Source organism: Pyrgilauda ruficollis, unplaced genomic scaffold (genome assembly GCF_017590135.1).
Source record: "Pyrgilauda ruficollis isolate IOZ18807 unplaced genomic scaffold, ASM1759013v1 scaffold4, whole genome shotgun sequence".
NCBI lineage: Eukaryota > Metazoa > Chordata > Aves > Passeriformes > Passeridae > Pyrgilauda > Pyrgilauda ruficollis.
The window spans coordinates 20524193-20536364 of NW_024525489.1; the positions used below are offsets into that span (position 1 = coordinate 20524193).

Sequence of the window (12172 nt, forward strand, 5' to 3'; positions counted from 1 at the left end):
AAGGGTGTGAATGTATGTCTGTGTAGAATTTTAGATACAGATATGGAGAATAATGGTGAATGGATCCTCTTCCTGATTGTATCTGCCTGTCCTAAAAGAAACAAAAAAAATGCACTACAGGTTTTACTTGAGAAAGATAATACTTGGATTTTAGCAAGCAACATCACTCATTGTGAAATCCATCAATATCTGTGGAATAAAAATTATACTTAGATATGGAGACATACAGGAATTCCATTTACATTAGATTTAAGCTCACTGATAGCTCTACTGACATAAAAAATTGGTATGCTCTGAATGAAGAGTGCTTAAGAAAACAGTCATAAATTAATTTATAATGAAACCTGACAGTCATAATTTAATTTAGAATGTATTTAAGATTGTTGTTACTATTTGTATAGGACTTTTTTCCCTGGAGGAAGATGTGGCTTCATAATGAAATATCAGCTATTGAAATACTAAGCTTCTTAAGTGTACATATGTATTAATTAATTAAAATTATGCAGATACTTTCCTAATGAAGAGCTGTTGTCTACAAGCAGTCAAAAGACTCCATGATTGAGGCATACCAGTGGGCCATCAAGAACTCACCAGGAAGCACCAAGGATGCTGAGCACAACCTGTAAGATCTGTGGGGTGATGAGCCTGCTGACCAACTTTCTTTCTCAGTGGTGAGGGGAGGAAGCAAGTCAAGTGACAAAAAGAAGTAATTCTAATCAGTTTGTTAACTGAGAGATGGTATGGCAGGGCATGTGGGGATAGTCAGGCCGTGACCAAAAAACCATGGCAACTTGTTTCACCATCAAGTAGAGAAAACCATGTTCCTAAGATATTGTGAATTCTATTTGGAAAGTAATGTTTAATAAAAACCAAATTACAGGATTTTGAAGTCTAATAAATGCTAAAAATAGGCACTTATGAAAAGTGAAATAAATAACAAATAAATAACAAAGTCTCGCCATCACAATTTAAAAGCAGAGGGAAATAAATTGCATTTTCCTCACTACAAAATTGGTATATGTCACACTGATAAGCAGATTCTTTAAACATGGTTTAAATAAGCAGCACATAGGAAATACTTGAGTGAGTAAGAAATGACAATAATTGGTTAAAATGGAGTTTGTGTCTTCATTGCATTGGAAAGTTTAAAAGGGGTTCTTTCCACACCTGCCATGGAAAGAGCATTCCCCTTGTCATACACTGAACTCTTATTTTACAGCACGAATGCTCATGATAAAGGGTGAGCCAGTATGTTCTGGCCAGTATATTCAAGGACAGAGCAGTGGTGGCATTATAGGTGGGCAGCTCCAGGGCCTTTCTATTGTGGATGCCGAGAAAATCAGCAGCTGGTTTTAAACTTTCTGAGCATGCTGAACAACACAGTGACAGCATCCAGGCTGTCATTTCCATGCAGAGCTTGGGGAGCTGTAATAATAAACAGTCTGTATAAATATAAAATAGCCTGTATTATTTATCCATTATTTACCCCAATTTCAAACCTGATTAGAAGTTAGGCCTTTCACATCACAGAATGAAACTTTCCTAAAATAATACCATCTCTAATAGTTCCTTCCTTTCATCTTCTCAAATCGTAATTAAAAAAATTATCTCTGAAAACAAAAATTACCCTGGTTTCTTTAAAGAATTGTGTCTAGGGGAACATACTGGGGAGGGAATGATGGCTAAGCTGAACACTGTTGTAGCAAATGCCTCTCTTTTATCTTTCTCAACAATATTTAACGTTCTTGTGCATCAGTACCTTAAAAGCCACTTTTGTAACTCTCATATTTAATACTAATGGTAGTAGCCTTTTCTCATTACCTGATTGTGGTGTTCTAGGACAGTCTAAACTAAGAAAAGCATACCTCAGATACACAGAGCAAATTATATTGTCTGGATAAATCAAATTTCTCCAATAGCTGCTGTTTGGGGTTTACACTTATTTGTCATATGGACATGCAAATCTTCTTTTAAACACAAAACTGCCAGCAGAGGCTTGACGATACATCAAAATCTTGCTATTTCATGGTATGTTAGCTGTTGAGAGTATTATTATGATGAACTTCTTTGAAAAGCACAAATTTTTCTGGGTTAATTTTCAGTCAGATCAGTAAACAAATCCAACTCATTGCACAACAGTAGCAGGGGAGGGAGCTGCAGCCACAGACCATAATGCTTACTGGGCACCTGCATGGGCTTTGGTGGCCTTAATCTACTGACACTGATCCCACAGTGGATCAGTGTCAGATTTTGCTTAATACAAGCAAAAAGACCCCAGTTAAATACTTCAGGACTGCACTGCAGCTGGTTGTGTGTTGAAACAGTTTGTCCATCAAGGATTGTTAGTTTAAATGGATCAAAGGAAGTAGTTTGTTACCTCTATGGGTAGAAAATTGAGGTATCAAGTAATTAGGGAAATTACCAAGTGAGGTCTTCAGGTAAAGCCCATATGGAATCCCCATTTCACTCCCTTTTACCAGTTTCTGTAGCAGAGTATTTTCAAAAACAGACTAGAAAAATGTGAAAAAAAGTTTAATGATGACTTACAAATATACAATACTTACATTTTCAAGAGTTACAAAAACGGCATACTACAGAAACCAAAAGCTTCCTCCAACCTTTGGAGAAACATTTCCTAGTTATTTATTTACAAAGAAAAATTACAGTCACTTTTCAGTGTCACATGTTTACATGTAAGCATTTCTCAGTTGAAAAACATCTTGCAGCATACCCAGAGGCAGTTTTTGCAGTCTGAGCTCTACACCCATCTATCAGATCAAAAATTCTATCAGCCCCTTAAACTGACATGACACAGCATTTTTATAATTTAACAGCCTTTGTTTGAAAATATGTACAACTCAGACGGCTAAATTGATGCATAGTTGTTGAGATCTCACCTGGTGTATTATGATTTGGTAAAATCATGATTTGGTAAAATGGCATAGACTACCTTTTTAAATTAGCTTGGCCTTTAGAAAGAGGTGGTCTGATTTCCTTAGGATATTTCCGGTTCTTCCTGAAAGGAATTAAAAAGAATATAACATGTTCTCCTCTGTGTCCTCCTCTGCAGGACACTTTTTTGCGTAGTGAAACTTCTGTAATAAATTCTTCCTTCTCTATGTACAATTCTTACCCCAGGTAAGAGACAAACCGAGCACACTTTCCAAAGCCTGCTCATTTCCATCAGATGTTGGATGTTTCTTAGATTGTACTTTATTTAACCCAAAATTTTAAAACTTTCTTTTACCTGAGAGCAAACATTAGCATTTCTTAGTCTGTGTATTCTTGAGAGTCTCCTTATAGATTAGAATATGTGCACTAATACAGCCAAAACACATCCAGTCTGTTTTTGACACCTTCATTATGTGTGTATACCAATACTTTCATGATTTTCAGGCCATATAATTTCAATATGTGAACCCAAGAGAATCTTCATCTAGCTGAATGTAGTTTAGGACTACACATTTATAACTGATTGTTTTTAATTAAAACCAAGTACCTCCAGAGTATTAGTTATGGTTCAGTTCCAGATCTTTTTCTATTCAAAAACAGAAAAAGCTTGCCATCAATAGCTGTGAACAGAGTTCAAAAAGTGTCTTCTAGCATTACAGTATTTCCCTACCAAAAGCTTACTCCACAGACAAAATACACTCCAAGTTCAAGCATCTTTAAAGAATGCCTGTGTTCTGGACTTTCTTCGTGCAAGAGCTTCTTGTTTTTTTCTTTCAATCTCCTCTTGAGAACATTTTCTATTTTTTTGTTCTACCACAGACACTGTAAATAAAAACAACATGTATTAGGAGCTTCAGGTTTGTTCAATATGTATTTTAACTTAGCCATTTCCAGTGTTGAAGATCTATGGCAGGAGCACAGTATTCTGACACACTGGACACTCAAGTTAAAAATGGCTCATCTATCCTGTCCCCTAGGCAGGAAGGGGGCAAGATGCATGACCTTTGTAGTGCTACTGATTACTGCCTCCCAATGAAAACACTGGGATGCACACATTTGCTTCAAAGAAATTTTACTTGGGTGCCCTTCAAGTGAACCTTATGACATCAGAGTCAACATAGGAGATGGTGATGGGTTAAGAAAATTAAGGTTATCAGAGTGAAAAGGGCTCCACAATTTAGTGAGTTAGGCAGAGATATGAACATGGAGATAGTATAGACACAGGGGTCAGATACAGTACAGGTGTCACACAAATAAAACAAGATAGGTTGAAAAAAGGTCAAAAGTTGCAATAAAAATTGGCAAAGGAGACAAGAACATGATAGCTAAGCATAGCATTTTCTATGGTGTGTTACAGAACTATAAATTCTCATACTATAAAATCCTGACCTCACTGGAACCAACAGGAACACTCCTTGCACATATCAATAATTTTACCATTTTCTATACATCAATTTTCAATTAATGTATTTTTAATAAATATTCAAAGTGAATAAATAAAACAAAGGGTATATTTGCTTCTCACAAAAAAGTGTCAATAAAAAATGAAATAGTAATATTTGAAAGGACCACTTAATATCCATTTTTTGGTTAACGTCCCTTCCCTCAAAATTTAAGATGACGAAAGCTATGGTTTATCTGTACAGAAAATCTATGCTATCTTCTTTCATTCCTTTACTCTCTAGAACATTTCACAGAATAACTAGTTATCTCTCTGCCTTTTTCCCCCCTTATAATCCAAAACTGCTACTTTCCATTTATATGCTTCTCTGCTGGGGAAGAAACAGACAAAATACTCGTTCTTCAATAATTAATTGTCTTCTTGCTTTTGCAACAGTTCTTTATAATGCAGGTTAATACAGGACACTCTTAAAGGCATGTCTTATCAGAATGAATATTGATTAAAACTTTGCCAAGCTGTGAGATCAAGTAAAAATAAGACTGACTGGCACTTGACTGGTTCTCCATTTCCCCAGTAAGTAACACTGAGCATGGAATATTACTGATGGTCTCTTGGCAATAAAGAAGTGACTGACCTCTCCTCTGGATGAAAGAGCATCTTAGTGTTTAGACTGGTAACACAACAATATTTCACTGGCAATTTCAGCCACAGAGCAAACAATACTAGAGGCTGAGCTCTGAAAAGTATCAAGTGATTTGAGGTTGCAAATTCCAGGTGTACAGTAATATAAAGAAACTGGCATTCCCTGTCACCTGGTGTCTTCTTTCCCTGTCCCATCACTAACTAGGGTTTCACTATGCATCAAAATACCAATATTTTAAAGGAACAGTTTAAGAAAATAGTATGCTGAGTGCTGCATCAGCCTATAATTGATTCTAGGGAACCTGAGTGTCTATGGAGAGAGGGTGTGAGGTATTTAGAGAAGTGGAAGGGAAACAGGTGTCCTGAACAACAGGAATTCAAGATATGCATCAAGACAATTTGGTTTTTCAGAAAATAATCCAGATTCTCCTTAGAACATCTGCTAACACCTTAACTGAAGGGATAAATACTGAAGCCTATTTTAAGCTGCAATACAGTATGAATTTCTCTGACATTCTGACTACAGTAAGGAAACAGTTCAATAATGATACAATGAAGACAAATACCTGATGTAGTCTGTGCAAAAGACTCTGAAAGATGCCTCTTGAAAGGTGATTTCTTATTGTCAAGCTTGCCGTGCATAGTCACATTCACCTGATTATTGCTTCCTTCCAAACCCTGCAGAGTAATTCCAATGGCAGAATGATTCCCTGAATTTTCAGACCCTACACGAAGACCACCCTGAGAACTGTTAATCTTTCGGAACTTAAACTTTGAAGGCACAAGTGAAGTTTTGTTACCAGAGCTGCTACTTGGAATCTTTCCCGCATTATACGAGAAATGTGAGCTGTCAAGTGCTTTTTTACTAAAAATATTTACTGCATTAACAGGACTTACTTCAGAACCTGTCTCTCCTGCTGGCACAGAATTTGACCTGTACCATTTCCCTGAAACAGTCTTTGCAGTATCTTCAGAAGCATCTTGACGACAGTTTTTAGGCAGTGTGTATTTACACTCCACAGAAGGACCCGAGATCGCAGTCTGAGGATTTGAGACATTCTTACAGTTCACGACATGACCTGTTGTGGCCAGCCCGTGCATCTTTGATGAATTCCTACAGGCATCATTTAGTGAGAGAGCCTCCTGTTTTGCATTTGTTTTTTGTGCCAAGAGGCGATCAGGTAGTCCTTGTTTAGACACTGGGAAGCTGTTATCAGCATTTGATCTGGAATTAATACTGACTCCTTGAATAGTTTTAATTTTTTCATTTCCTTGTTTAACATCCTGGCTCTGAGTTTGCTTTTCTATATCATCACACACCTGATATAACAATTCATCATCCTCATAGTTTGCATCCCAAAGATTATCAGATCCACAAAACATACTTAATATCTCATCAGAAAACTTTGGTTCATTCCAGTCATCAAATGACAGAGGACATTTCTTTGGTATTTCAACTTGATTTGAGTGACCTGTATTAGCTTGGTTAACCACTTTGGTTAGATCATTAGGTTTCATGTTGGTAGAAACACTGGATGACTGACACAAAATAGTATGAGTGTTATTCCCAGGTTTTCCTGCTGGTTGTCTATGAGGATTAGATCTTGAAGGAAAAAGAGGAAGAGCATCGCCTTTAGGCTTAGTAGATTCATTTCTATTCTTCATTTCAGATTGCGCTGAAACGGGAATATGGTTCAAATCACTATTTTGGGTACTCTTCCAAACAGATTTAGCTTTGTCTGGTTTAACATCACATTGACCATGCAAGGCCTTGGTCTCTGTCTTGGCGTTCTCTGTCTTACATGGCCTTTGTAAAGACAGTGATTTTACATGTTGTGAGTCTTTACTGGAATGTTTCAAAGGTGAATATTGCAAACTGTTAGATTTGTTTATAGTCCTCAAAAGAGTTACTGAATTGTCACTACTTCTTTGCTTTGTTCTGCTAGCATCACTGAAATCATGCACAAATGGATTTGAAGGAATTTGTGGTGGTTCTTCAGTACTTATCAATTCAGGATTTTGGGTTATTTGCAGCACAAAAGAGTCATCTGCCAAAAGATCAGTATCCCAGTCATCAAAGTCATCATTAACTACTCCAGCAAGCTTAGCAGAGGCCACCAATTGTGTCTTCAAAGAAGGAGGATTTTTTTTGGTCAGGGTGTCAGTATCAGCTTTTGGTACAGTTTGGACCATGCTTCCTACTGCAAACAGAGTATCTTTTTGATTTGCCTCTGAATTACCATCCTGTGTCTCTTCAACTTTCTCAGGAAGATTCTCCTCCTCCAAGGTACTTTTAATTTTATGAAAACTATTATTTAAAGAAATATCTGAGAGTCCTTGGCTCAACTGCCCACTGCACTTCTGGGTGGAAGAGTCAAAAAGAGCATGAAGGGCTACTTCAGCCTCGAGGTCTACAGACTTTTGACTGCTGGACTGACAGGGCTCTGCCACAGGGATGCCAGTGCTCTGTCCAAGTGGTTTCAGGGACACAGCAGGATCTGTTTCAGGTCCTTCACCAAGGAGTGATTTCTGGTTCTTCGTATTTATTTCATCTTTAGAATTACTTGAAGGCTCTGAGGTGGTCTGGATGAAGTTGTGACCAAGCTTCTCCTGTTCCTGAACAGCATCTAACTCTACTAGATTTTTATCAAACTCCTTAGCCAATTTCATGAGTTCCTCTTCTGGATTTTTTATTTTAAGATCTCTGGATTAAAAAGAAAATACAGAAAATAAAGTCAGAGCTACTGAGAAAGTTTGGCCAAGTTCAGTTACATGACTCTATGAGCTGTTCATCCTCTAGTTTAACAACTACGAAGGTATGACTAAATCCACTGCTTCCAATATACAGTCAACATCCACCCCTGCAAGAAGACATAACAAGCCCACAGTTAAAAACATTCTATATGCTAATGTACAATTATATGGTTCACTATACACAGAATACCACATAGCCCTTTTCAGGAAAGCCCAGCTATGATGGGCAAGAAAAAACTGTAACTTACCTTGTACAACTTAACTTCGTCCTAGCTCGTGCTTTTACTACTATAGGTGTACAGGGAATAGCATCCTCACCAATCCATGTTCCTAAAAGGGAGTCTTCATTACAGGCTGCTTTTTCATCCTGAATAATTAGATTTATAATGCTTAGAAATTTGATTTCAGATAAAGACTGGATTAGACACACATCTTACATGAGTTAAAAGTTGCTAAACTAAATAAACTGGATGAAACCTTTCGAAAGCCACAGATAAGAGCAAAAACAAGTGAGATTACTGCAACGTTGTCCACTGATAGTTGCATCACTTTAATTATATCAATTTAAAGCAGACACTTCAATTAAAATTACTGAATTATACTTTTGGCATGCAAATCTAGTAGTCTAATTCAGGTTTACACACATTCATGTTACAAGCTGTCATCTAGTTTACTTCAGTATATGACTAAGGATGGCTGAGAGGTCAGCAGCACAAACAAATTAGAAACCTTAAAATAAATTACATTCTGTATGCTTACAGAAAAAAAAATCTGACTTCTTCCACTACAACTAATTTATAAAAAGAGCCTTTAAACAGAATTAAGTGGCATTAGAAACTAAATTAAATTGTTTCAGAGCTTCAAAGTTCAGGCTTGAATTTGAATTCTGAAATGAAGGAGATACAATACTGGGATGAGTTGTTTAGAGGCAGAGCAATAGGATGTAGGAAATTACTGTGCGTAAGCCAGAAAAAGTAATTTGAACTTTACTAACTACTAGGGTAGTTTTAAATAGGTTCTCTTATTCTTAGTAAATTTAAGGGTTTTTAAAATTTATTTTTGTTTAAAAAAAAATATAAGCAGCAGATTAGATTTATGGCAGAACTGTAATTATTTAAAAGGTATGCAGTGGCATCCCTTATCAATGGTTTTCCAATTATTTTAGTATAATTTCTCACAAATATGCTAAACATTAAATATATTTTAAACAGCCCTATCAAAAACACCAGACATGTTTTGCAAGCTAAATACTACAGATCTATTTTAGGAATTACATGTTTTCTTCTTGTACTTAAAATGCAACAGCACTTTGGTTTCAACTTTCTAGGCTGTGGACATCAGGTTCATGGCAAGAGGGAAAGGGCAAGAGATACTGGGGTAAAGAGGAAAATTATTTATAGTATTGAAGCAAGGTTACTATGTTTATATTATTGCAAAATATCTCTCATCTCGGTCATGTTCTTGTAAATCAGCAGTCAATCAAGACTGATCAAAATGCTTAAAGACAACTGCCAAGTAAATCCAGTATTTGAAAAAAAATCTTACCTTTTAACAGATGAGTAATTAAGGATAAATAAACAGTATTCTTAAGACCAAGGGCAGTAATTTGTATTCTGAAAGTAAAGCTTTCTAAAATAGAGCTGCTGCAACTTTCTTCATGTGTCCTTTTCCACAGCATCTGTGACTCACACAACAATCAGTAAATGCTATGCTTACTATTTTAATTCAATCCCATTCTATAAACTAGTTTTCTACATGCCCAACTCTTACCATGACACACTGTAACTAAAACCAGGGCTAAGGTTGAAGCACTACTCTCTTTTGATTACTGCATATGCAGAGCACTGTTTTAGAAAGCTACAATTACCTGAGGAGCAATGCGATTAACAATTTCCGAAATTTCTACTGCACATCTACTGGTAGACTGCTTGCTTTTTCCACTGCCTGTGAAAACAAACAAACTTCTTAAAATTTGGAATAATCTATCTAGTTTATGAAGTGCAGTACATCTCAAATAATTCAAATAAACTTGTAAACACAGGAGCTTGATTCAGTGCTGTATTGAAGAATTTATGGGTTTTTAAAGAAAGTAAAATCAAACAACTGTTATAAGAGAAAAGAAAAAAACCTTTTGCCCAAGAAACGGTTTGTAACTTTTGCTACACTCCCACTGCATGCCTCAAACAGGTGTCCTAAAGTCTGGATTTTGGTATTACCTAATCTGTGGGCAACTGGTGAATGAGAATCCCAAAAGATTTCTTGCTGTGTCTCAGTATCATTAATAGGAGAGCTGAAAGTAGGTATTCGGGATTTTCTACTCAATGATCTCTTTGGTGTCTTATGTAAATATGGCTCTGTGCAAAAAGAAAGAGGATCTTTATTAAAAAACAACAAATAAGAGAAAAAAATCACTTAGAACACAGAACAGGTCAAGGCAGAAGAAGATGTTTTACGAACACCAAGAATAAAAATCAAGTTCACACTCACCAGGATTCCTTTACTCACAACAGGAATACTGTACATAACTAGACATTAAATACAGGACTTAGTTTTGCCAATTATATACCCACAGAGATAAAAGTATATGATACTGACACCTTTGCACCCAGGATCTGATTGCAAGGATGTCAGTTCTTACACTTGAGAGAACACTGACTTAATCTTATATTAAGAGAAAAATTATGTATACCTCTATGAGAGAATATTTTGTGTTTTTGCTTGTTTTGTGTCTTTCACCCAGACTCTGTGCTGAACTACTATTTTAATGGGCCTCCAAATTACTCTGGGTCATAACCTACATTTGTCTGTATTTCCTCCCCTGGGCCCTTCCAGCTAAGACTATTAAAAACAGGACTGTAGCTATTCAAAACCTACTTGCAGATGCCTTTGATCAGTAAGTGAACTAAACACCTTATGTGAAACTCAGCTAGCCACCCCTGCCCTTTAGAAATGATGCTGCAGATGTGAAAGCCGACAGAAATAATTTAAAAGATGCTATTACTACGGGAGGAACATCTTAGTGGATGTTTTGCCCTGAAGTGCCTAGCATGGCCATAGAGGTTTTATGCTCTCCTTGGTTAGTTCTCAGTATTTGTTGTGGGAATCACAGAATAGGTCAGGTTGGAAGGGACCACAGTGGGCCACCTTGTCCAACCTCCCTCCTCAAGCAGGGTCATCCCAGAGCACATGCCACAGGACTGTACCCAAATGGTTCTGGAATATCTCCAGTGAGGGAAACTCCACAGTCTCTCTGGGAAACCCGTTCCAGTGCATGGTCACCATTCACTACAGAAGTTCTTCCAAATGTTCTGATGGAACTTCCTGTGCATCAGTTTCTGCCTTCTTCTGTTTTTTATGCTAGTGCTCAGCAGCACTGAGCAGAGCCCAGTCCATCCTCTTTGCACCCTCCCTTTAGATATTTATACACATTGATTACGTGCCCTGTTTTCTCTTTGCAAGGCTAAACAGGCCAAACTCCCTTTGCCTTTCCTCGTAAAAGACATCCTCCAAACCACTAACCAACTTTGCAGCTCTCTGATGGACCTGTTCTAGGAGCTCCATGTCTACCTTGTCCTGAGGAGCTCAGAACTGGTGACAGTGTTCCAAACGGGGCCTCACCAGGGCTGAGAAGAGGAGCAGGCACACCTGCTGGCAATGCTCTTCTTAAGGCACTCCAGGCACCACTGTCCTGCCTGGCCCCGGGGCACGCCGGCTCAACCCGCTCTGCCCCTTCCCAGGGCACGCGAGCCGGGCGAGCGGAGATTTACACCGCACCAACCCCTCCTCACGGCTCAGCTGCGCCTCCCCCGCGGTTCGAGACACGGCGGGCAGGGCCGGGGCCCTCAGGGGCCGCTCCCGCCGTACCTGCAGCGCGGGGCGAGCACGACGCCGCCTCCCCGGCGGGCAGGCCTCGGCCCGCGCCGCATTCCACCGGCCCCTCCTCCGCGGGGAGCTCCGCCCGCCGCCGCGTCAGCTGCTCCTCGCCGCCGCCGCTGCGCCTCCTCAGGGCGGCGGGCCCGAGGGACAGCCCCCTCCGCCGGCTACCGGGCATGGCGGCCGCTGCGGCGGCACCGCAGCCGTCCCGCTACCGCCGGCGCCGCCATTTTGCCGGGCAGCTCGCGAGGCCGCCGCCAATTGGCCGCCGCCGTGCCGCCTCGAGCGGCCATTGGCCCCGCGCTGCGGGGGCGGGCGGGCATGCGGACGCGGCGGAGAACTGCGGCCCCGCCCCGCCCCGCCGGCCGTGAGGCGCTGCCGGGTCCCGCTGCCCGGCGCTGCCGCCGCCGCGGGGCGGGGAAAGCCTGCTGCCCCACAGCCGGGGAAAGGAAAAGCTCAGCCGTGGGCAGAGGGGCAGGATGTGCCCTCCTGCGGACCCTTGCCGTCGGCTTGGCCTGAGGTGCCTCGAATCTACCATTAGCAAATTCT

General features: G+C 39.7%; 1 protein-coding gene across 4 annotated transcripts; it reads right to left on the reverse strand.

Annotated features, from left to right (window-relative positions):
* Positions 1 to 2517: 2517 nt before the first annotated feature.
* On the reverse strand, positions 2518 to 11917 carry ETAA1 (ETAA1 activator of ATR kinase). 4 transcript variants are annotated; one of them, XM_041477114.1, is made up of 7 exons: positions 11615 to 11917; positions 9967 to 10104; positions 9618 to 9694; positions 7999 to 8117; positions 5894 to 7700; positions 5563 to 5674; positions 2518 to 3774 (listed from the first exon to the last, which is right to left on the reverse strand). In XM_041477114.1, exons 1-7 carry the CDS (start codon positions 11799 to 11801, stop codon positions 3659 to 3661), a joined length of 2556 nt encoding a protein of 851 aa, XP_041333048.1. In that variant the 5' UTR covers positions 11802 to 11917; the 3' UTR covers positions 2518 to 3658. The 4 variants fall into 4 exon arrangements, with proteins under 4 accessions (XP_041333048.1, XP_041333049.1, XP_041333046.1 ...); XM_041477115.1 differs by lacking the exon at positions 5563 to 5674; XM_041477112.1 differs by having other exon boundaries at positions 5563 to 7700.
* Positions 11918 to 12172: the final 255 nt, after the last annotated feature.

Bases quoted from the DNA above. Each gene is read 5' to 3' on its own strand.
- ETAA1 (XM_041477112.1), bottom strand. From the start codon at position 11,801: ATGCCCGGTAGCCGGCGGAGGGGGCTGTCCCTCGGGCCCGCCGCCCTG. The intron at 9,695-9,966 runs GTAATACCAAAA...TTGTTTTCACAG, and splicing joins ACCAGTTGCCCACAGATTAG to GCAGTGGAAAAAGCAAGCAG. The intron at 3,775-5,562 runs GTATTTGTCTTC...TTTTATTTACAG, and splicing joins TTTTGCACAGACTACATCAG to TGTCTGTGGTAGAACAAAAA.